This window comes from Gadus chalcogrammus, chromosome 6, assembly GCF_026213295.1.
Source record: "Gadus chalcogrammus isolate NIFS_2021 chromosome 6, NIFS_Gcha_1.0, whole genome shotgun sequence".
Lineage (NCBI taxonomy): Eukaryota > Metazoa > Chordata > Actinopteri > Gadiformes > Gadidae > Gadus > Gadus chalcogrammus.
The window spans coordinates 16,626,037-16,647,049 of NC_079417.1; the positions used below are offsets into that span (position 1 = coordinate 16,626,037).

Consider the following 21,013-nt stretch of genomic DNA (forward strand, 5'->3'; position numbering starts at 1 on the left):
GATATGGGATTGGGCCTTACCCCTTCAAAACAAGGGGTAAGGGAAAGGGGTATGGGGTAGAAATAGGATTGGGCCTAAATGACTATGTAACTTACTTGCTCCTTTTAAGTATAACATTGCTTGGGGAGTCCAATTCCTCCACTGAAAAGGGTGGAAAGTGCTTACAACTCTCTGCTAGTTAGCGGTCTATCTCTTCTGTACATGTAGTTGTGGTGCGCGAATGCTGCTGAGGGAGGTAGCCTATCTTAGCAGAAAGTTTAAAAATGTTGCGTTTACTTCACACAAGAGCAGCCATTTCCCACAGTTCCCGCAATTTTTGCAAGTTCCCGCATGTTTCATCGCATTTTTTAAGAAAACGTGCCGCATAATCAAGGATTTTTGGCCGCAACAATAAAAAAAAAAACGCTGCATTGTTCTGGAGGGACTGAATGATAATGTTTATTAATAGTTGGCAGATATATTCAAGTGAATATTTTACGGAGGGGCGGCGGCCTAGCGCCCCCTATTGACCCACCGCCACTGCTTTCTGCTATGGGCTTTAGGACCTCGAAGATCCGCTGAAGACGGGGAGTGACCCGGGACTTGTTTACCAGAAACCTGAAACGTCTGGCTGCTCTCACACGACGCGGACTGCAGGATCGAGAAGACACGAGCAGTTTGTCTGAGCTCCGTGCTCAGCATAGGCTCATAAACACATTTTCACTCCATTTCGTATAATCATGGACTATTGAACCGCTGCGGCACCAGTTCCTATTTCTCCACTTCGGTTTTGCAGAAATGTCTGTTTCTTTGCAATTGTTTTTTCTCGGCGTGTGTTTGGTGGGCAGCAGCACCCCGTCCAGCCTCGAAGGTACCGAGAAACTTGTCCTCTGTTAAGCTAATTTACTGAACACTGATGTCTCATTTCATATAAATATGAAATGCGTCTAAAATTATATATTTGTGCTTTATTCTTTTTAAGATTGCTGGCAATTTAGGTTTAAAAAACAACAAATCGTAGGATAATGAATTATTTATGTAATAATTATAATTAATTATAGTTTTTATTATTTGCCAGATTGTTTGACGTCCAGTGGAGCTGGTTACAGAGGGGACCGGAAGGTCTCGTCCAGGGGTCTCTCCTGCCTGGTCTGGACCAACACCTCCAGAGACTATGATGTCAGGATCCACCCCGACTCTGAAGCAGGTAAACTCTGCTCAGGCTGTTGTTGTCCTGCTGGAAACTAGGTCCCCATATGTCACGTGTTTCTCATAATTTATCCGTTCTGTTATTAGAGAGAATTAACAATACTATAACTGCCTTGTTTTGAATATCATCAACTCATATGTTAAATGTAATGTATATCGTCCTTTGAGCATCAAGCTCTCGTTGTGGTGTGAGGATATGAGTGCAGTTGATTAATAATTAATCACGATGTTTTAACAGAGAAACCAAATCTATTTCTCATCCATCATAATCCTGTGTGGCCTCACCCTTGTTTGCCTAGGTGTTGGCGAGCACAACTCCTGCAGGAACCCGGACGCCTCCGCCGGCCCGTGGTGCTACGTCTGGGGCCCGGACGTGACGGCCCAGAGACAGGCCTGCTCCGTGGACCCCTGCACAGGTAGACGTCTCGCACGGCAGAGCTTCACTGGAGGTTCAGTCCAAAGATAAACTCAAAGTTTATTAATGAACCACGTTCTGGGTGGTTCCTTGAAGGTGAATGTTTGGAATGGTTAACGTCTATAGGATGAGCCTATGTGTGGACATGTGTGGGCGCTTTACCCACACATGTCAGAAAGACGCACGGCGTCGGTTTCATGTCGGCCTTATCCTTCACAAATGGTCTTCTTGCATTTCCTGAACTTTTTACTTCTAAGAATCACCCTTGTGTGTTTCTAGTAGATTGAGGCAGACATCCCATTAGATCCAAACAAACTCTTTGACAAAGAGTTTTTACTTTGTATTTCCTTCTCTGTATCAGTTCTTAAGTAAGTCTAAAAAAACAAAACTATTCTAGAACTGTTGATTTCATTATTTGAACTTGTTGTCCAGAATGGGACTTTCCTTGGATAAGAGTGTTATGTCTATGCCTGTGTTAGTGTTTCATTAGGTCGTGTTCGAGGCAGCCCAAGTCAAACGATAACAACGCAAAAAGTGTTTTCAACGGTCTGCTAACCGTCTTTTCTTTGTTGGCTTTAAATGTTAAAGGGGCAGCTTCCTGCCTAGGCCACACCCAGCACCTTAAACTCATTGGTAGAGTTCTCCCTTGGAGACAGCAGGTAATTGGCTGCTGCCGCTCTATGACACAGAGCCTTTAACTCCGGAAGACTGTGCAAACAACTTTTTTTTCATGTGAGTTTAAGGCAAGCTCTATTTTGTTTGGTTGATGCTGGACTCTGCCCTACAGTCATGAAGTGGCCAAATTAAAACAAAGGTGGGAAAAAGGTAAAAGGAAAAAATACTTCACCCTAAAGCCACCTCCTCCTGCTCCACCACCTCCTCCTCCCTCTCTGCCCCCCCCCCCCCCCACACACACACACACCTCCTCCTCCTACCTCAGTGAACCTCCTTCCTGTTGTTCAGTTTGCTTTTGGTTTCGTCCTCAGAGGTTGCCGGCGCAGCAGCCAGAGGGAGCCCAGCGGCCCCGCCCCTGGGGACAGACCCCCCCTCCCAGGCGGGGGGGCTGGAGCCAGCCACGACGGGCCCTCCGGGAGAGGTGGTCCCCCTCCAGCCCGTCGGGGGCCAGAGCCAGCGGGTTCGCAGTACACCAAAGACGAAGAAGAAGGACCTGGGGACTCTGGGTAGATAACTGATCATAATGTATCTATTAAGAATGATCATAGTGTATGTTTTCAGACTGGTCATTATGTATGTATATATTAAGAATGATCATAATGTATATATTAAGAATGATCATAAATGTATATATTCAGAATGATCATAAGTATATATTTAGAATGATCAAAATGTATCCAATAATTGGAAACATGCTTTCAAATGAATGGTAACATATCTGTGTCATTCATTTGTCAGCAGGTTAAAAAATAACATCATGAACAACATCATGAAAAATTGACCCAGTTAACTCAACCCTAAAAAACAGAAGGACCACCTCTGTAGAAACAGGTTTATTATATCTACCTGTTCCTGAATGGCTGAAACTTCTCTCTGGTGTGCTGGATTTAGGCTAGTGTAAGAGAAACGTTGTTGGATTAGGGCTGTATGGACAAAAATGTATATCACGGTATGATTTGAGGCATGGACGGTAATGGTAGAGTACCACGGTATGTTCGTTTTATCTTCTTATTTTGATATAAATGCTTCTGAAGGGGTAAACTACTAGGGGTAAACACTAATGTTTAATAATATGTATTTCTTTCTCCACTTGCTCGTGGACCTTGCCGTATAGTTTTGGCATCTCAATTTGGCTGCATTCACACGGTGTACTTTCTGCCGTTCATACCGCACACCCCTATGTTGGATCTTTCCTGTTGAATACTGTGTTTCCTTTTTTTATCAGAATTTAGAATAAATCTTTCTTCCCCATCAGGTTACGTCTTTGCGGTCCTGATGATGGTTGTGATCATCGCCCTGGGAGCTGGGATCGCGCTGGGCTACTTCTACAAGAGGTAAGACTGATCAATACTTCTACAAGAGATAAGACTGATCAGTACGTCCTCAAGAGGTAAGACTGATCAAAACGTCCTCAAGAGGTAGGACTGATCAATATGTCCTCAAGAGGTTAGACTGATCAGTACTTCTATAGGAAGTAGGACTCTTAACAACACTTGTACAAGAGGTAGGACCGATCAATATTTCTATAAGATGTAGGGCTCTGATCATTAAGTCTACAAGAGTGAGGGCTCTGATCTATACTTCTATGAGGTAGGACTCTGATCAATACTTCTATTAGAGATAAGGCTCTGATAAATACGTATGGATCAATATTATAGGCAAAACAAAAATGATTCAAGAAATAAACTCTAATAGACAATGACCTATAATCATTTTGATCATAGCTATCTTTAGCGGTTTGGAAATGTACAAATGGCAAAGATTTAAAGCATTTAAAAAATGTGTAAAAGTAGACTGGAAACCAAGGAATCTGCTCGTAATGTTGGCTCATCTTTCAGACCAATCACAGCCCTGTATCTAATGCAGGGTGGGTTTAATACCAGAACCGAGGTGAGCTGTTGAGGTTATTTCATAAACGATCCGCTGATGAGCTCCCGTGGTCTGATTGGTTGAAGGTCTATCCAATTGTTTCCAGAGGCATTCTGGTCTGCGGCCCTCGGAAATAAAAATGAACCTAGAGACGCTGTCTGGCCATAAATACATACGATAACTTAGCGAACCTTGCGTTGTGAATGGACGAACATTCTCCCCCTATCATGAATGATGGGATATCTCCCCTATTACACTTAGCGTTGGGGAGCCGGATTGCATGTCCTCCTTTGCCGGCCTCAGGCCCCTGCTGCTTCTCAGTCTGCTGGCCTCCCGGGTGAATCACGCTATTATTATATTATATAATAAATTCAGAGCACCAAGCACAGAACCAGGGAACGCCTGCATCTCCTCCCCTAGAACAAACTGACCAATCAACACGCTCCACAGCTCTGAAGGACAACAGAGGCTTCTAGCAGTAGTAGTTCAATCAACTTCATTTTGATTTTGTCACAATTTGTGAGTGAGAGGATAAATTTGCAGTAAATGATGCGTACAGCGGAGGGATTACATAAGGCCTCCAGCCGGCAGAGAGCAGACAAACAGGAAGAGCAATTTTCCGGTACTGTGGCACCATCTGCTGCTCGAAATAACACACACACACACACACACACACACACACACACACACACACACACACACACACACACACACACACACACACACACACACACACACACACACACACACACACACACACACACACACACACACACACACACACACACACACACACACACACACACACACACTTTCCGTTACCTTGAAAGTTGTCAATAAATGCAATGAATTATTATTTTATTGTTGAAATATTCTTAATAATGGTAGAAAAAGGCTGGCAAGAAAGGAGATGCATGAAGAGGATGTAATGGAGTTGCATGCACAGCTCCCTGCGCACATCTGTAGGCCCCTCTTGAGCGTGTTTGTGTCTGTGTTCAGGGGCCAGGACATAAAGAAGAAACACGAGCAGCGAGTGTACGAGCGGGAGATGCAGAGGATCACGCTGCCGCTGTCCGCCTTCTCCAACCCCACCTGCGAGCTGATGGACGAGACCAGCATCGTGGTCACGGTGGAGCCGGACGCAAGGGACGGGGGAGAGCCTCTGATTGGCCAGCAGGCCGGGACCCCAGGGGCCTAAGCCTGAGGACTCTCCATATAAGAAAAGAAAAAAGAAAAAAAAGACGTTTAAGCATGGACTAATTAATGTGTGCATGTGTACAAGTCGGGGACCACGGGTCAATCCAAGGTTTAAAAAAAATGTCAATGAACACCGAAAACAATCCGGAAGAATCTCCAAACCCCTACAAGATGGCCTTCTGAATGTATGGTTGCATCAGTCCATTGATCACTTCATTCTCACCTCAAACTTCTCCTACTACTGCGTCACACAGCGTCACTGCAGTCGATAAGACAACAGAACTGCCCTCTATATCCTCAGGTTAAGGAGTACCAGGAAGTAAGTGTGTGTGTGTGTGTGTTTGTGTGTCAGCCCCATTGGGGGACTTGGGCCTCCGGTCTTTGTTGTCCGTGTCAAATGACTAAGAGGATTGCGTGAACACCTTGACCTACATGTCAATTCTGTGACCATTCCATGTACCATGTATTCAAAAACAAAGAAAGAACAAACGTCAATGTCCCCTTAGCAACTGGGATTTATTTCATTGCGTACAGCAGAGATGTGCTGCATGTTGTTATTTACAGCTTTAGTGTTTCCGGCTTGTCAATCACATAACACGTCAATCTAGCTGTGTTGCTGTTATTATATTGTCTGTTGTCAGAATTACTGATGCTGAACTGAAGTTGAACATTTTATTACTTGTATGATTGCAGTTGCAACTCCAATAAAAAGTTTTTGTAAATATCTTTCTATTTATCCTAATTATTTTGATTTGTTAGTATTAACTTAGGTCTAGTTCCTGCTAACTGAAGATAGGGAAAAGGATGCCGATCTCCTGTTATCCCGTAATGTGCTTCACATGTAGTCCTGTAGCTTACTTGGAATTCTGCCTTGACTCTGTCTCCCTCTAGAGCTAATTTCAGAGAATCTCCCCCGAGTTACACTTCATGTGAGATTAGCCTTAGCTACTAGTTTTATCTAATACCGCTGCACAGAACTTAACCATATCAAATTGTTAGTGTACGTTTTTCTCTTTATTAAAGGTCCCATAGCATGAAATTGACACTTTACAAGGTTTTCTTACATTAATTTGAGTTCCCCTAGCCTGCCTATGGTCCCCCAGTGGCTAATATTGACGTTAGGAGTAAAAATGGCACTATCCTGCACCGCCTTGGAAAAATGAAATCTCAGATGCTCCGATTTCGAATTTGGCCCCATATGTCGTCATAAGGGGCCAAGTTAACTCCCCTTTCTCTGCCTTGCTCGCCCAGAGAATTTGGCCCGCCAATGAGCTACGACCTTCCAAGAGCCACGCCCACGTGTGTGTGTGTGTGAGTGTGTGTGAATACACACACAACACGAGTGTGTAAAACGTCGGGTTCTCTGACGTCTCCGGTATTTCCACAACGAGACTCGTAGTGGGGGTTACCTCAGCCATGGTTGACAAGGAATTGGGGGAAAGGAACTTTGGCTTTGACTCCCTGAAGTACATGAACCACGACATGGAGGAGAAAGAGATTGTTGCCCACGATTGTCTCCCGCTGGAGCCCCGCTGCCAGCTGCCCACTGCCAAGGGACCATCGCCGCGAGGCACCACCGCTGCGGTACGGTGGTGTCCCGGCGTTGCCTGCTGCCCGCTTCCGAGGCGGTGGTGCCTCAGCAGGGGGGCTCCGGCGGGAGACCATCGCAGTCAACATCGCAGGCAACATTCCCTTTCTCCTCCATGTCGTGGTTCAGTCTACTTCAGATTGATGAGGAAGTGGAAGAACCAGAGATGTCGGAGAACCCAACACAGTGGTTTGAGATTCATAATATCGTCTGGAGGCGCACACATCTTTTCGCCGTGATAATATATATTATCTGATATAGATATCTATGTATAATATGATATCATTTAGATATAGAGCAGCAGGACTCCCGCCGGAGCACCCGGAGTGTTCTAGAATACTACAGAACACGGCCAAAAGTTGTGTGCGCCTCGCCATTGCGATACATCCACTGTAAACACAAGCGCATGGTACCGTGGCCGCAAGCTGCTCAGGGCCACACCCCCACCCTCATTTTTTTTAGACGACTGTGGCTGTGGTGTTAAGTGGCCACTGGGCCCCCTTTTTTCTTGGCTCATGATAGGCCTATGATCTTTGTTTGCCCCAAACAAAAAATCACATTGTCTTGGGCCTACGCCGCTCGGGGGGCCTATCATGAGCCAGTATCTAAAATAATAATAAATTAAAAAATTAAAAAAATGCAATAAAATACTGCAGCTCATGACAGGCTCCCTGATTGACGTAGGCCCAGGTGAGCCTGTGCATTAAGGCGGCCTTGGTATTGGCTGTAATTGTGCACCAAGGCTGAATTTCTTAAACGTCTTCAAGTATTGTATTAGCGGCTCACTTACAGCTATATAAAAGCATTCATATATTAGCATGCCATGGGATCTTTAAGTTTTTCAGTGGTGAAATGCAGAGTCCTATTTCCCACAGACGAAGATCACCTACACGGCCTACCGCAACTAAACGAGTCCTAAGACCAACCCCCCTGTTTTGGTTTTTCTAACAACAAAAATAACTAGAATGACATAAATCGTCGCTGGCTTTACACCGGCTCTAGTAACAGTCAATATCAAACAAAAGGAGTTACTGGTTGAAGGCCGAGGTGTGGAAGCAGTCCATGGGCTGCCTCATTTCAAATATTAGGTGCAGCGATTATTCTCATGCATTCCACAGGATCTCTAGTCTAGAAGCCCTTTTGTGAACAGCCACTTTCACCAGGATTCCTCTAATGCAGAGGCGACGTTCCCAGCAGGAGCCCAACAGTGTTCAATATTTGATCGCTTTGATATCCTCTTCACTGCTTTCATGTATGTGAAAGGCTGGGTTCTTGTATTATTTATTTGAACACATCCAGGGCTACAGCACTCAGAGAAGGGGCTTTTTGTTTCATGGCTCTCTCATGCACTACCGTGACACTATATCCTGAAGTGCCATAGTCGTTGAGCTGCATGGATGGAACAGGATGTAAACATGTTCAGCCCCTTTCACCTTTTTGAAGTGAAAATGTTTGTTATTTTGTTGTCTTTCTGAGGAAGAAGAAGAGCATCGAGGCAGTGTTGTTTATATCGTTATTTAATTTCTTGTTCATTCAAAGCCCAGATTCAGCATTGCTCAAGTCACATTAAATAACAAGTCCTATATTATATATATTATATTTTCTCAAACATAATTACCTTTTTCAAGCAAGCATTTTAATTTGGCAAGGCAAACTATCACTTCCCCTTAGTGATGGTAAGCAACTCGCAGAACAACCGGGGAATACATGAATGGTACTGCCGTCGTCTTCTGTCTGCTGTCATGATCAGACTCCTACTTAACTCTCTGTACACCGTGCTGCTGTCGTCATAGAAATCCTTTGGACTGTCATGCATGCTTTCATGAAAGAGAGAGAGAGAAAGAGAGAGGGAGAGAGGGAGAGAGGGAGAGAGAGAGAGAGAGAGAGAGAGAGAGAGAGAGAGAGAGAGAGAGAGAGAGAGAGAGAGAGAGAGAGAGGGAGAGAGGGAGAGAGAGAGAGAGAGAGAGAGAGAGAGAGAGAGAGAGAGAGAGAGAGAGAGTGAGTGGAGATGGAGATGATGGTGAAGACTGGTTCTAGTCATAGACCTCAGCGCTTCTATTCCAGTGAGAGACTTTTTGTGCCACGGAATCCAACCGTTGAGCTGTTCCTATGGTGAGTGATTTCTTCATTTGTATTATTTGATTGAACCAGTAATTCACCATATGATCAAATGTGGATTAGATCCATTGGGAAGTATCTGGTGATAACTTGTACTATTTAAAACATTAAGTTATCAAACCGGGGGGAAAAATCTGTTCATTTAAACATTGTTCAATGGGAACAATGGTTTTGGGATGGACATTATGACACTTACCTTTTAAATATAGATATCACTCATTTTCATATACTTAAGTCATTCAATCAAACAAAAACGAATTAAAAGAGGATGATGCTTTTCATAGTTTGCAGATGATCAAGAAGGTCAGGTTTTAATATGCCGTTTTTATCCATTGTTCCCAAAGCGCCTGGAACCTCCATATTACTCATTCATAGAGTCCTGATTCTGTCAGGCTAAGGAGTCATTCATGTGGAGGAGAGACACTTTGTCAAGTCTACTGTATGGAAGGTTCTAGATTAGAGTTTGGTCTGTGTCTATGATTCGGTCTGAAACACGCACGCACACACACACACACACACACACACACACACACACACACACACACACACACACACACACACACACACACACACACACACACACACACACACACACACACACACACAGGTGTGTTGGAGGGTATGCACACATGCTGGCACTGTAAGTGTGTCAGGTGTTTGGGTGTGTGTGTGTGTGTGTGTGTGTGCGGGGGGGGGGGGTGGGAGCATAAGTGCTGGCACTGTGAATGTGTGTGTGTGTGTGTGTGACTTTGTGTATTTGTTAAAATGGTGATGAAAGACAAAGCTTAGCTTAGCCTAGAGGAGTTCAGTCGCTCTGTTCTGGCTGAGAGCCCCAGGGAACCCTTAGTTATTCTCTAGCTTGCCCTCAAAGTCCTCACTTTATTTATTCATTCTGCAGGCCAGTGTTAAATGGCAGCATGTGCTCTCCTTGTACGAGATTGTTTTGATGGAAAGAATGGCTGCAGACAGTCTGAATTGCCTGCCAGACGGACAGTGGACGTGAATCAACTGAAATGATTTCAAATACTGTAACATGAATCGTTGAATAGCTAAGAAACAAAAAGACTTACGGTTACATTTTTTGTTTTTGTTCATGTCGGAATCACATGTGTAATTTAAAGGTGAATTGATTCTTTCAAACACAAATCCGGTATCTTCAATGAATGCATCCTGCTTACGGTCGCGTCACAGGTTCGAACGCCATGAGGGATGGCCCGTGCCAGGTCAACAGCTGCGGCTACGGCAGGGGCAAAGTGACCTTGTCCCTGGATGCCGGCAGACATCAGCAGCAGAACCCCCAGCCGGACGGGCCCCCAGACCCTCTGAGGGGCTCCCCCTGGAGGATGGACTCCAGCAGCCAGGCCTGCTCCGGCCCAGAGGACAACTCCACAGACCAGCAGGAGACCTGTGCCGAGACCTCCACTCTGACCTACATCGATGCCCACAACATGGACGAATCAGGAGAGAACAACAGCCTCCGGGGCTCGGGGCCGGCGGAGGTGGTCTGCTTCAAGGTGTTTGTCCTCATCGATGACGATGACGACGGAGACATGTCGCTGAGAGAGAAGATGGTGACGGACATGTCCGTGATGGACGGCAACGCCGCCGACCTAGTGGGCGGGAGGCTACTGTCCACCTCCAGCGACTTCTTATCCCACGGCAAGGCGGAGCCTCCAGGCCCTGAGGCCCCGCCTCTCCAGGAAGCCCAGGCCACGCCCACAAAGCCGAGCTGCTGTTTCTGTACCATCCAATGACCGGCTGGGGAGCACTGCCGGTGATCTGATGGCTTTAGAGACTTGCCCAACAGAACAGACCCTTCTCACAGAGGTGCCATCGTACGACAAACACAGGTGTCACTCGTAATACCAATTGTGGGTCTTTTACTTCCATGAGCAAGGACAAAGGTCATATGCTAAAGCGAAGATATCCTATGGACCATGGAGCCTGCTACATGAAAAAAGCAGACCCATAATTAGGGTGGTGAACGACCCCTTTTTTTTATCCTACATTGACACCTCTGTGAAAAAGTCTATGGAAGGTTTACATTTAGTCATTTGGCAGACATTTTGAATCCAAAGGGACCCAGAGCCATCTTGGATCCATGTCTTTTAGGACCAGGTTGGGGGTTAGGGCCTCTTGCTCAAGGACGCCAGCTGGTCGGTGGCAGACATTGGGGTTTGACCCTAGTCTTTTGGCCGGAAGTCAAACAAACTGAACTCCAGGCTATACCGTATTGCCCCCTACTTAATGTGGCCTCTGGATGTTAGCTCGTACAGGCCTTCGATTGTACCCTCTATGTTTGTGTGTGACGGTACCAAGAGTATCAATAACAACACTACATTAGCTAGTTTCCAAACTCTACGTAAACAACAACACATGGGCAGCATCAAAGACTTGTTCATGCATTTATCAGTCATTTGCAGACGTTATAGGCATTAAGGTCACCTTCCATATAATGTACATGTAATGTACTTACAATCGCCATTGATTCACCTGATGGTACTGTATATTCATTTTGATCTCAAGGTTTGATAGTCTTTATAGTTAATTGCAGATCAACTATGGTATTAATAGTGTTGGATTAATTCTAATCAATTTGTACAGTTTGAAGCCATTTTGTTAGATACATAATTAAAGCAGTTAATTCATATTTCAAGAACAGCAATAGGCCGAATGTTGTTCCCTGCAACAAAATTGCATCCAATCTTTAATTAATGAATGCAGATTCATCGATATATAAAATAAATACATAAACATTGAATCCTGCAAGGGAATTCAAGAAAGACCTCACATTCCTCTGGTTGGTTGTTTATCATGGAAAGAATTAACTTAATTAAAACACACATTTTCACCTTTTCAAGTCAAAGATATTCATGTTACGCCACCAACCCAATATAGCGTGTGAGTGTCAGAACCCAGGACTTTAGAATTGACCATACACCATGAGGATTTGAGGTAACTCATAATGTTGATAGCTGTATGATTGATGAGTGTACTGCAGTTCTATAATGAAACGACCTGGTCACGGGACATTTACATAGTTTTGCATAAGAATAAATAAAAAAAACAATTAAATCCTCCCAATAGTTTATATACACATAAATGTATCTATGGCACTTTGAACCACACTTACCGTGTAGCTATTTTTTTTGCCAATCTGTGCTTAATGGGGTCCCCCTCCCTATTATTTGAGGATGGCGTTGTCAGGTTTGCCACGTATATAGGACCATTCTTATTTCCTGCATAGGATTGCTGAAGCACATGTTTACATGATCCCTTTTACCATCGGAAATAATGAAGATTAAAAACCGGTTTACAATAAAATAACCAAATAATGCTTTATTTTTGTGCTGAGTGCAATCACTTATTTGGCTCTTATTTGGTCCACAGCTCATTTATACTTTGATTAAAGATACTGCGAACAATTCTAATCTGAAGTGGCTCTGGTGAAAGAAAATACCAAGGAGTAACATGTGCACTCGAAGGAAAAAACACTATAGCATACATTATAAACCCATTTGTTTATAGCAATAAAAGCTATGTAATTGATGTTCCATTCTGATCATCAAAGCCGTGTCGTCCTCCAAAGAGCGTCGTAGTGTTTCTCTGGCGATGCTCAAGAAGTGTTTGATTGCCCATTGATGTGGAGAATGATGTGGAGAAGAATAACTTCCGAGGCAAGGTTGCCGTGAAAAGCCTGGTGACGAAGGGAGTTCTTGTCAAGACCAAGGACACCGGGGCCTCCGGGTCTTTCAAGGTGAACAGGGAAGCTAGGCTGTTGCACCTAAAGTCAAGAACACCGCCGTGAAGAAACCAGCCGCTGTCAAGAAGGCTTCACCAAAGAAGGCAAAGAAGCCTGCGGCCAAAAAGCCTGCCGCCGCGAAGAAGACTACCCCGAAGTAGGTCAAGAAGGTTGCCACGCCCAAGAAGGCAATAGCCAAGAGCCCCAAGAAAGTCCCCAAGAGTCCCAAAAGAGCAGCCAAGCCCGCTGCTAAGAAGACTCCCGCAAAGAAGGTGACCAAGCTCAAAGCGGCCAAGAAGGCAACCCCTAAGAAGAAGTAGATGATCTCACTATTATGTTTAAAAACCCAAAAGGCTAACGGTTTATTCTATCAGAGACAGAATGGTAAATGAGCCACGCCTGTTCTAATTTACCCAGGTAAACCTTCTGTCTGTTTAGGCTGAAATGGCAAAGTGGCCATGTTTGTAGTCTTTAACTTATATACAACATAATTAAAACCTTATATGTTGCTGTTCATTATGTGGTGAAGAAATCATCCATAACTGTTGTTAGCTTGAAACATGTCATCAGAAATAGCATAGACTAAAATAATTAAATAATCAGTTAGCAGTTCCGTTTTTACAGGACTTTTGATCGAGTCCTCGAATCATTGTTGCAAACTGACAATGTATTTGGTATGGGGTTGCCACACTGATATATTTATAGAACGGTATTTGAATTAGAAGACCATTGAGCTAACATACAGATATTTATCCGATGCGCCTATATTCTTCACAAAGGCAAAGTGACATACACAATCGTTAACAAGTTATTCTTGCCCCTTAAACTCCTGTCATATATAGTACTAATTTATACCCTTTTTACTGTATGCATTGTGTTGAATTATATTTTGAGGCTAGCTGATTTGATTCTGGTGTCAAAGGTCAAATAAACGAAATGGTGAGAGAAGATAGGGGCGCGCATAGAGGCGCGCGCTCCAACATTAGGGCGGGGCTTGAGCGCTCTCTTTGCTGTATGTTCTCGCGCGTCCTTCCAGGGACCAATCAGCGTGTTGCGGTTCTCCGGGGCTTGCCATATAAACTCTGCTGCACTCATCGGTTTGACACTGAAGACAAGCAACTGAAATGGCAAGAACAAAGCAGACCGCTCGTAAGTCCACCGGTGGCAAAGCTCCCAGGAAGCAGCTTGCCACCAAGGCTGCCCGTAAGAGTGCCCCGGCCACCGGAGGAGTGAAGAAGCCCCATCGTTACAGGCCCGGCACCGTGGCTCTCAGAGAGATCCGTCGTTATCAGAAATCGACCGAACTGCTGATCCGCAAGCTGCCCTTCCAGCGCCTGGTGAGGGAGATCGCTCAGGACTTCAAGACCGACCTCCGCTTCCAGAGCTCCGCTGTGATGGCTCTTCAGGAGGCCAGCGAGGCTTACCTGGTCGGTCTTTTCGAGGACACCAACCTGTGCGCCATCCACGCCAAGAGGGTCACCATCATGCCCAAAGACATCCAGCTGGCCCGCCGAATCCGCGGAGAGCGCGCCTAAATTGAACCACTGTTGAACCCTAAAGGCTCTTTTAAGAGCCACCTACATCCCTTACAAGAACGTTCCTTGTTTAGTTTTTGTCGAGTTGTGCTGACAGTTGCTCACGGGACGATAAACATGAGATTTGATTTTGTAAAAGATACATATATATATTTTTTTTTATATGAATTTACGTTAATCGCGCGATAAAAAAAATATGCATACATATATATATAGGCCTATATATATGTATACACACGCATATATTATATGATATATATATGTATATTTTTTTATCGCGCGATTAACGCAAATTCATATAAAAATAAATATATTTTTTTTTTTTCTTTGGCTCAAAACAAAGAAGCAGTAGCCTGACTGCTATGTTCAAGGCAGTAAGTTTGTATGTTCATCGTTTAATTGCACTATAGGCTTTTTCTTGTTTCTTCCCGTTTTGATCCGTAAATGCCAATGTTATCAATAAAAAAACATTTGCACAAGGCAAGCCGATGCACTTCTCCATGTTGATAAGAGCATTACAATTAGAACAATTAAAGGGACAAAGAAATCAAGGGATATTTAGCATAGAAAAAAGATTTGCGATTAATCGTGAGTTAACTATGACAATAATGCGATTAATCACGATTAAATATTTTAATCGCTTGACAGCCCTAATATATATACATATATATATATGTATATTTATATGTATATATATATGAATATGTATATATATGTATATATTAGAGCTGTCAGTTAAACGCGTTATTAACGGCGTTAACGCAAAACAAATTTAACGGCGTTAAAAAAAATATTGCGCGATTAACGCAATTATTTTATTAACGAAAAAAAAAAAACTTTTTTTTTTTTCTTTGGCTCAAAACAAAGAAGCAGTAGCCTGACTGCTATGTTCAAATTACATTTGTTCAAAGCAATCGTTTAATTGCACTATAGGCTCTTTTTTTGTATCGTCCTGTTTTGATCAGTATATGCCAATGTTGTTATCAATAAAAAATAATTTGTACAAGGCAAGCCGATGCACTTCACCATGTTGATAAGAGAATTAAAATGAGAAGAATTCTGGGACAAAAAAATCAAGGGATATTTAGCATAGAAAAATAATTTGCGATTAATCGCGATTAATCGCGAGTTAACTATGACATTAATGCGATTAATCACGATTAAATATTTTAATCGCTTGACAGCTCTAGTATATATATATGTTTATATGTATATATATATATATATATATATATATATATATATATATATTTATATATGTATACATATATGTATATATATATATATATATATAGTTGTCGAAAATTGGATGCATGTTGAATTAAAAGTCAATGTGTTGCTGATGAATGAAAACAAACTAACGGGAATCCTTTGAGTGAGAATTAAATTAAAATCAAGTCAGTAGTTGTGTATGTATACATATACATATATGCACATATATATGCACATATATATATATAATAGTACGTATTTTACTCGCTATCACTTTTCAATGGGGACCATTAAACTGCACAATACTGCCACCTGATGGGTGTGACAGTTAGGTTGACTGTGATTGGTCCTTTAGTTTACCGTTTGAGCTGGCCAATGAGCAAAGACATGGGTGGGTATATATAGCAGTGTGTCGGGGTCCATCGTCAGTTAAAATTCTCAAACCAAGAATCGTTAAACATGTCAGGAAGAGGCAAGACCGGTGGAAAAGCTAGGGCAAAGGCCAAGACCCGCTCATCCCGTGCCGGGCTCCAGTTTCCTGTCGGCAGAGTGCACCGACTTCTACGTAAAGGCAACTACGCTCATCGCGTCGGCGCTGGAGCTCCCGTCTACCTGGCCGCGGTGCTCGAGTATTTGACCGCTGAGATCCTGGAGTTGGCTGGAAACGCTGCCCGCGACAACAAGAAGACCCGAATCATCCCCCGCCATCTACAGCTGGCCGTCCGCAACGACGAGGAGCTCAACAAACTTCTGGGCGGAGTGACCATCGCTCAGGGCGGTGTGCTGCCCAACATCCAGGCAGTTCTTCTGCCCAAGAAGACTGAAAAGCCCGCCAAGAAGTAAATCCGGAAACTGATTAAAAACAAAGGCTCTTTTAAGAGCCATCCACATCCTTTAAAGGGACTCCTTCAACACATTCTGTTATACTATAATTGCTGTAGCCTACTAGAGTTCAAATAACTATTTCCGTGACTTCATGGTCCATCCGTTTTAATAGTTAATAAAAAAAATCATCGCCGTCCCAATAAAGGCATAAATTAAAAAAACTACACAGGAAACGCATGCAGCTGTAACTGTTTATATATGGATTGTAGCCTAATATGTAGGCCTACCTCTCCTGGAGCCGTCACCTTATCGTGTTGGGAGAGATTTGCGTGAACCTGAGGGCTGTGTTGTCTATAGCGTTGTGCTCCTGGTAGGGTCTCCCAGTGGTCTCAGGTGAGGGGCAAGACTAAGAATGGTTCACCAAGACCCAAATTGACATTCAATAAAGAGGAGTAGAGTCCCTCCCCGCAGGGAGCCCGGGGACTCTGACTGCAGCCAGGCCAAGACGGAGGGCTCATCGGTGAGTGCTTGGTGGCCGGGTTTCCCACGGAGCTTGGCTCCCTAATTTTAATTCAACCATCGTAGTTAAAATGTCCTTATTGATCAGTGACAGAAGACATACTGTACATGAATCATGCTGAGACAAGCGGGTGTCTGAGAATTTCTGCAGTCGTTTTCGATTGTTTGCATGAAGCACTGTAGGCACTTCGGTGAGGCTGTGATGAAGTCATCGTGTTTGTAGACTACACTCACACCTGGTGATATAATATGTCACCTTTACACATAAGTCTCCTGTCACCCGAAATGTGTTTTCAACTTAAAGGTGGGGTAAGCGATTCTGGAGAATGTTTATTGAAAAAATCACTTCTTGTCAAAATCAGTGAATATCTCCTCACAATCTGCTACCTGTCTGTAGGCTACTGTGTGTGCTGAAAAAGAATCTGGTGTTGATACACAGCCTCTGTAAACGGTTATGTTGCTTGCTACGATGGGCCCCCTTTTCTTTACATTTTCTGTGTTTACATAACGGTTTACAAAGCCTAGGCTGTGTATTAACACTTTATACTTTTTCAGCACACACACAGTGTAGACAGGTAGTGGATCATGAGGAAATATCCAGTGGTTTGACAAACAGTGATTTTGTCAACAAACATTCTCCTTAATCACTGACCCCTCATCAGCCCGATTTTCAAATTTCCACGGGGAGAAACCACCGAACCCCCCTTTTAAAAGGACTTACTTCTGGGCTTTAGCCCCGAATGTTTTCAAGCGATGCTCATTCCCCACCTTAAAGTATTGTTTTCATTCAAAACTGATTTATGAACAGCTCATTGGGCCTGATGCTTTCAGTTTTGAGTTAAAGCTCTGATGTTGAGTTCTGAAGTTAATTTTTTTCTGTTTTAACTACTGTAATTTGCACTGCTTGTTCAGCATTTTAAGACTGGTTGAAAGTAAAAAAAACAAAAAAAAAAAAAAACATTGGTTGAAAGGCACAATGAATTGAGAATGTAAAATAAATATGCATTCTGAAAAATTGTAATTGGTTTCGTCTTTCAATTTATGGGTATACTTTTGCCTCCTTAAGGTAAATAATGTCATGTCCCCCCAGCTGTACCTCATTAAGGACCATTTCTGGACCATTTCTGTACCTTTCCAATGGGTACATTTGTGTCAGCACATTTGTCACTAGGGGTACAGAAATGTTCTTTTAGAGGTACAGACAAGGTACAAATATGTACCAATGCTTAAGATAGTGTTGTACCATGCTAAGGTACCAGTGGGGGCACAAAGCATTTGTACTCCTTTAGGAGCATTCCTGTACGTTGATTTCTTAGTGTGTACAGTATTAACCAACAGTGGCAAAGCCGGGCACCTCTGAAGTCGTGCCTTGGCATGAGCAGTTCCAATATTCAGGCCTAAATTATAGTACAGGGCTGATAGGAAGTGAAGATACCTGTGCCTGAAATGATCATACATTCGAAGACACCATAGAGAATTGCATTTCTTGAAAATAAAACGAGCTGAACTTGCACACCATGTAGCCGATGCAACAATACGTTTTTATTGCATGAAAGTGTTACCCAAAGTGCGTGCAAAACGTTTTCAGTCCCATTCAGAACATCCTCAGTGCAAACATACATAGGTAAAGACTTCCTTGAACAGACTACGCCTATATGGTGGCAGACATGTCAGTCAGGTAGGTTGACAGGACATTTTTAAAAAGGCACTGCTCACCTATTTATTTTAACATATTTGCCGAGCTCAAGCCTTAATTCAGGCACCATGCCTGAAATCTATCAGGCCTGTATAGTAAATGGTACGATCGAGAAATTTGAGGAGTAGGTCTTATTGTAGTTTGGGTGGTCCTTAAAAGGACCGATGGTTTCGATAAACTCTTGTAGTTTACTTGGAGCTGGTGTACTTGGTCACGGCCTTGGTGCCCTCAGACACAGCGTGCTTGGCCAGCTCACCGGGCAGCAGCAGGCGGACGGCGGTCTGGATCTCCCTGGAGGTGATGGTGGAGCGTTTGTTGTAGTGAGCAAGGCGAGAGGCCTCACCGGCGATGCGCTCAAAGATGTCGTTGACAAAGGAGTTCATGATTCCCATCGCCTTGGAGGAGATACCGGTGTCGGGGTGGACCTGCTTCAGTACCTTGTACACGTAGATGGCGTAGCTCTCCTTCCTGGTCTTACGGCGCTTCTTGCCGCCCTTCACCGCCGTCTTAGAGACGGCCTTCTTGGAGCCCTTCTTGGGTGCGATTTTGGGTGCTGGATCAGGCATGATTAGAAACGATTCGAATGGAGAGCGAGCCGTGTGACCGCTGAATATATAGGAGGCGCATGCAAATCAACATGGGCTGTCCCTTTGTGTGATTGGCTGGGATATTCAAAACGCCTGAACACGTAATACTACTTGATACCACATCACTGTCCTCTAGCCCTAATTATCCATTATGCTATACTATGTTACAACGATTCATCAAAACATTTTAAATCAAACTCAACATATCTGACACATCGCATACACAACTTTTGCAGCCAGATACATTGATTTAGAATCTGTGCCGATCCATTGTGACTGGTCTCAATTCTACCAACGCTGACCGAGCGAGTAATACCACGCGGTGGATATTTATGGATCGTTCTGGTTACGCCTACCATCTATTGAGACGGTCTTTAACATTGCAAATTCATGAATCCTCAACGGAAAATATAAACATGTCATAACCTTATTGTAAACAGCACCTCCGTAACCATTCATGCATACATTGTGTGGAATTGTGCAAGCTGTGTACTGTACATTGACTCCAAGTTTAGCACCTTTGTTAAATATTTGGGCGGCTCTTAAAAGAGCCTTTAGTTTGAGGGTGGAAGATAATTTAACCGCCGAAACCGTACAGGGTACGTCCCTGCCTCTTCAGAGCGTAGACCACATCCATGGCAGTGACGGTCTTCCTCTTAGCGTGCTCGGTGTAGGTTACAGCATCACGGATCACGTTCTCCAGGAACACCTTGAGGACACCGCGAGTCTCCTCGTAGATCAGACCGGAGATACGCTTCACACCGCCGCGGCGAGCCAGGCGACGGATAGCGGGCTTGGTGATGCCCTGGATATTATCACGAAGAACCTTTCGGTGACGCTTGGCGCCTCCTTTCCCGAGTCCCTTTCCTCCTTTGCCTCGTCCAGACATGTTGCTACTTTTAAGAATAGATTGTCGCCTGTCCGCCGCGCTCCGATTTATAAAGGCTCGCTGAGGACCTGAGAGAGACGAAAGGCGGGAGCTCCGGTACTAGGCTCCTCCCAATGCTACATTTAATTTAAAACTTTTTATATAATTCTGATTTGATCATTTGAAACGAGAAATTGTATTTCGCTCAACCTATGACATTAAAAGTTACCTTTCCCAAAGATACAAACAAAGCATATTTACGATCAAATAAACATAATAAAGCGAACACAGCACCGATGACTTTTGAACTATGTCCAGTATGCTTTAATATATATATATATATATATATATATATATATATATATATATATACAATTGCAATATAAATATTGCAATACAAACAATTTCAACCGATCGTAGCTCAACATTACCTCATCATATTTTCATGGAGCTGACCCTTTGTCAGATCAATAATTGTCCATCCAACATGAAGCCAATTCCTCAAATAAGCATTAACAAAGCTACAATAACGAAACAAAAGAAAGATGACATTTTTTGTTTTTTTAGTTGTTGTTACTTATTTTATGAGTTTAGGGTTTCAGCTCTCCTAATTCCAATAGGGAAATATCTAGACACATTAGTGATCCATGCTGAGCTATATTTATTATAAATAATAAATAAATGATGAAGATAAAGACTGTAAAAGCCAACAGGGGTAAAAGTTAGGATCACAGTCCAGATAGTGTAGGGATGCTATTATATGTTAACTAGCTAGTCTTTGCAGCAAGATAGTTAGTCAGGTCAGCCTTCGTCTTGTCATGTAAAAGAAACCTGCTCATTGGGATGTGTTTTATGTTTGTGTCAACTCGGACCTGATACTGGATTGGTGCTCTTCCTTGCCTTCTTTTATCCCTGGTAGCACTCTTCAGAGAATCATCCCTGTAGGCTATGTATCAAACACAAGGATGATTTCATCATA

At 43.4% G+C, this 21,013-nt stretch overlaps 5 protein-coding genes and 1 pseudogene across 5 annotated transcripts; 4 read left to right on the forward strand and 2 right to left on the reverse strand.

The window, feature by feature from the left end:
- Positions 1-491: 491 nt before the first annotated feature.
- pik3ip1 (phosphoinositide-3-kinase interacting protein 1) lies at positions 492-6,069 on the forward strand. Its single transcript, XM_056593053.1, has 6 exons — positions 492-850; positions 1,058-1,186; positions 1,488-1,604; positions 2,590-2,784; positions 3,534-3,612; positions 5,147-6,069. Exons 1-6 carry the CDS (start codon positions 778-780, stop codon positions 5,343-5,345), a joined length of 792 nt encoding a protein of 263 aa, XP_056449028.1. The 5' UTR covers positions 492-777; the 3' UTR covers positions 5,346-6,069.
- A 6,536-nt stretch (positions 6,070-12,605) lies between these two features.
- On the forward strand, positions 12,606-13,112 carry LOC130384337 (histone H1-like; annotated as a pseudogene).
- Positions 13,113-13,881: 769 nt separating this feature from the next.
- Positions 13,882-14,465, forward strand: LOC130384804 (histone H3). Its single transcript, XM_056593157.1, has one exon. It carries the CDS (start codon positions 13,917-13,919, stop codon positions 14,325-14,327), a length of 411 nt encoding a protein of 136 aa, XP_056449132.1. The 5' UTR covers positions 13,882-13,916; the 3' UTR covers positions 14,328-14,465.
- Positions 14,466-15,948: 1,483 nt separating this feature from the next.
- On the forward strand, positions 15,949-17,882 carry LOC130384445 (histone H2A). The gene has a single exon (XM_056592634.1). The coding sequence runs from the start codon at positions 15,999-16,001 to the stop codon at positions 16,380-16,382; it is 384 nt and encodes a 127-aa protein (XP_056448609.1). The 5' UTR covers positions 15,949-15,998; the 3' UTR covers positions 16,383-17,882.
- Positions 17,883-18,767: 885 nt separating this feature from the next.
- Positions 18,768-19,145, reverse strand: LOC130384446 (histone H2B 1/2-like). The gene has a single exon (XM_056592635.1). The coding sequence runs from the start codon at positions 19,143-19,145 to the stop codon at positions 18,768-18,770; it is 378 nt and encodes a 125-aa protein (XP_056448610.1).
- A 598-nt stretch (positions 19,146-19,743) lies between these two features.
- LOC130384447 (histone H4) lies at positions 19,744-20,055 on the reverse strand. The gene has a single exon (XM_056592637.1). The coding sequence runs from the start codon at positions 20,053-20,055 to the stop codon at positions 19,744-19,746; it is 312 nt and encodes a 103-aa protein (XP_056448612.1).
- Between the last annotated feature and the right edge of the window lie 958 nt (positions 20,056-21,013).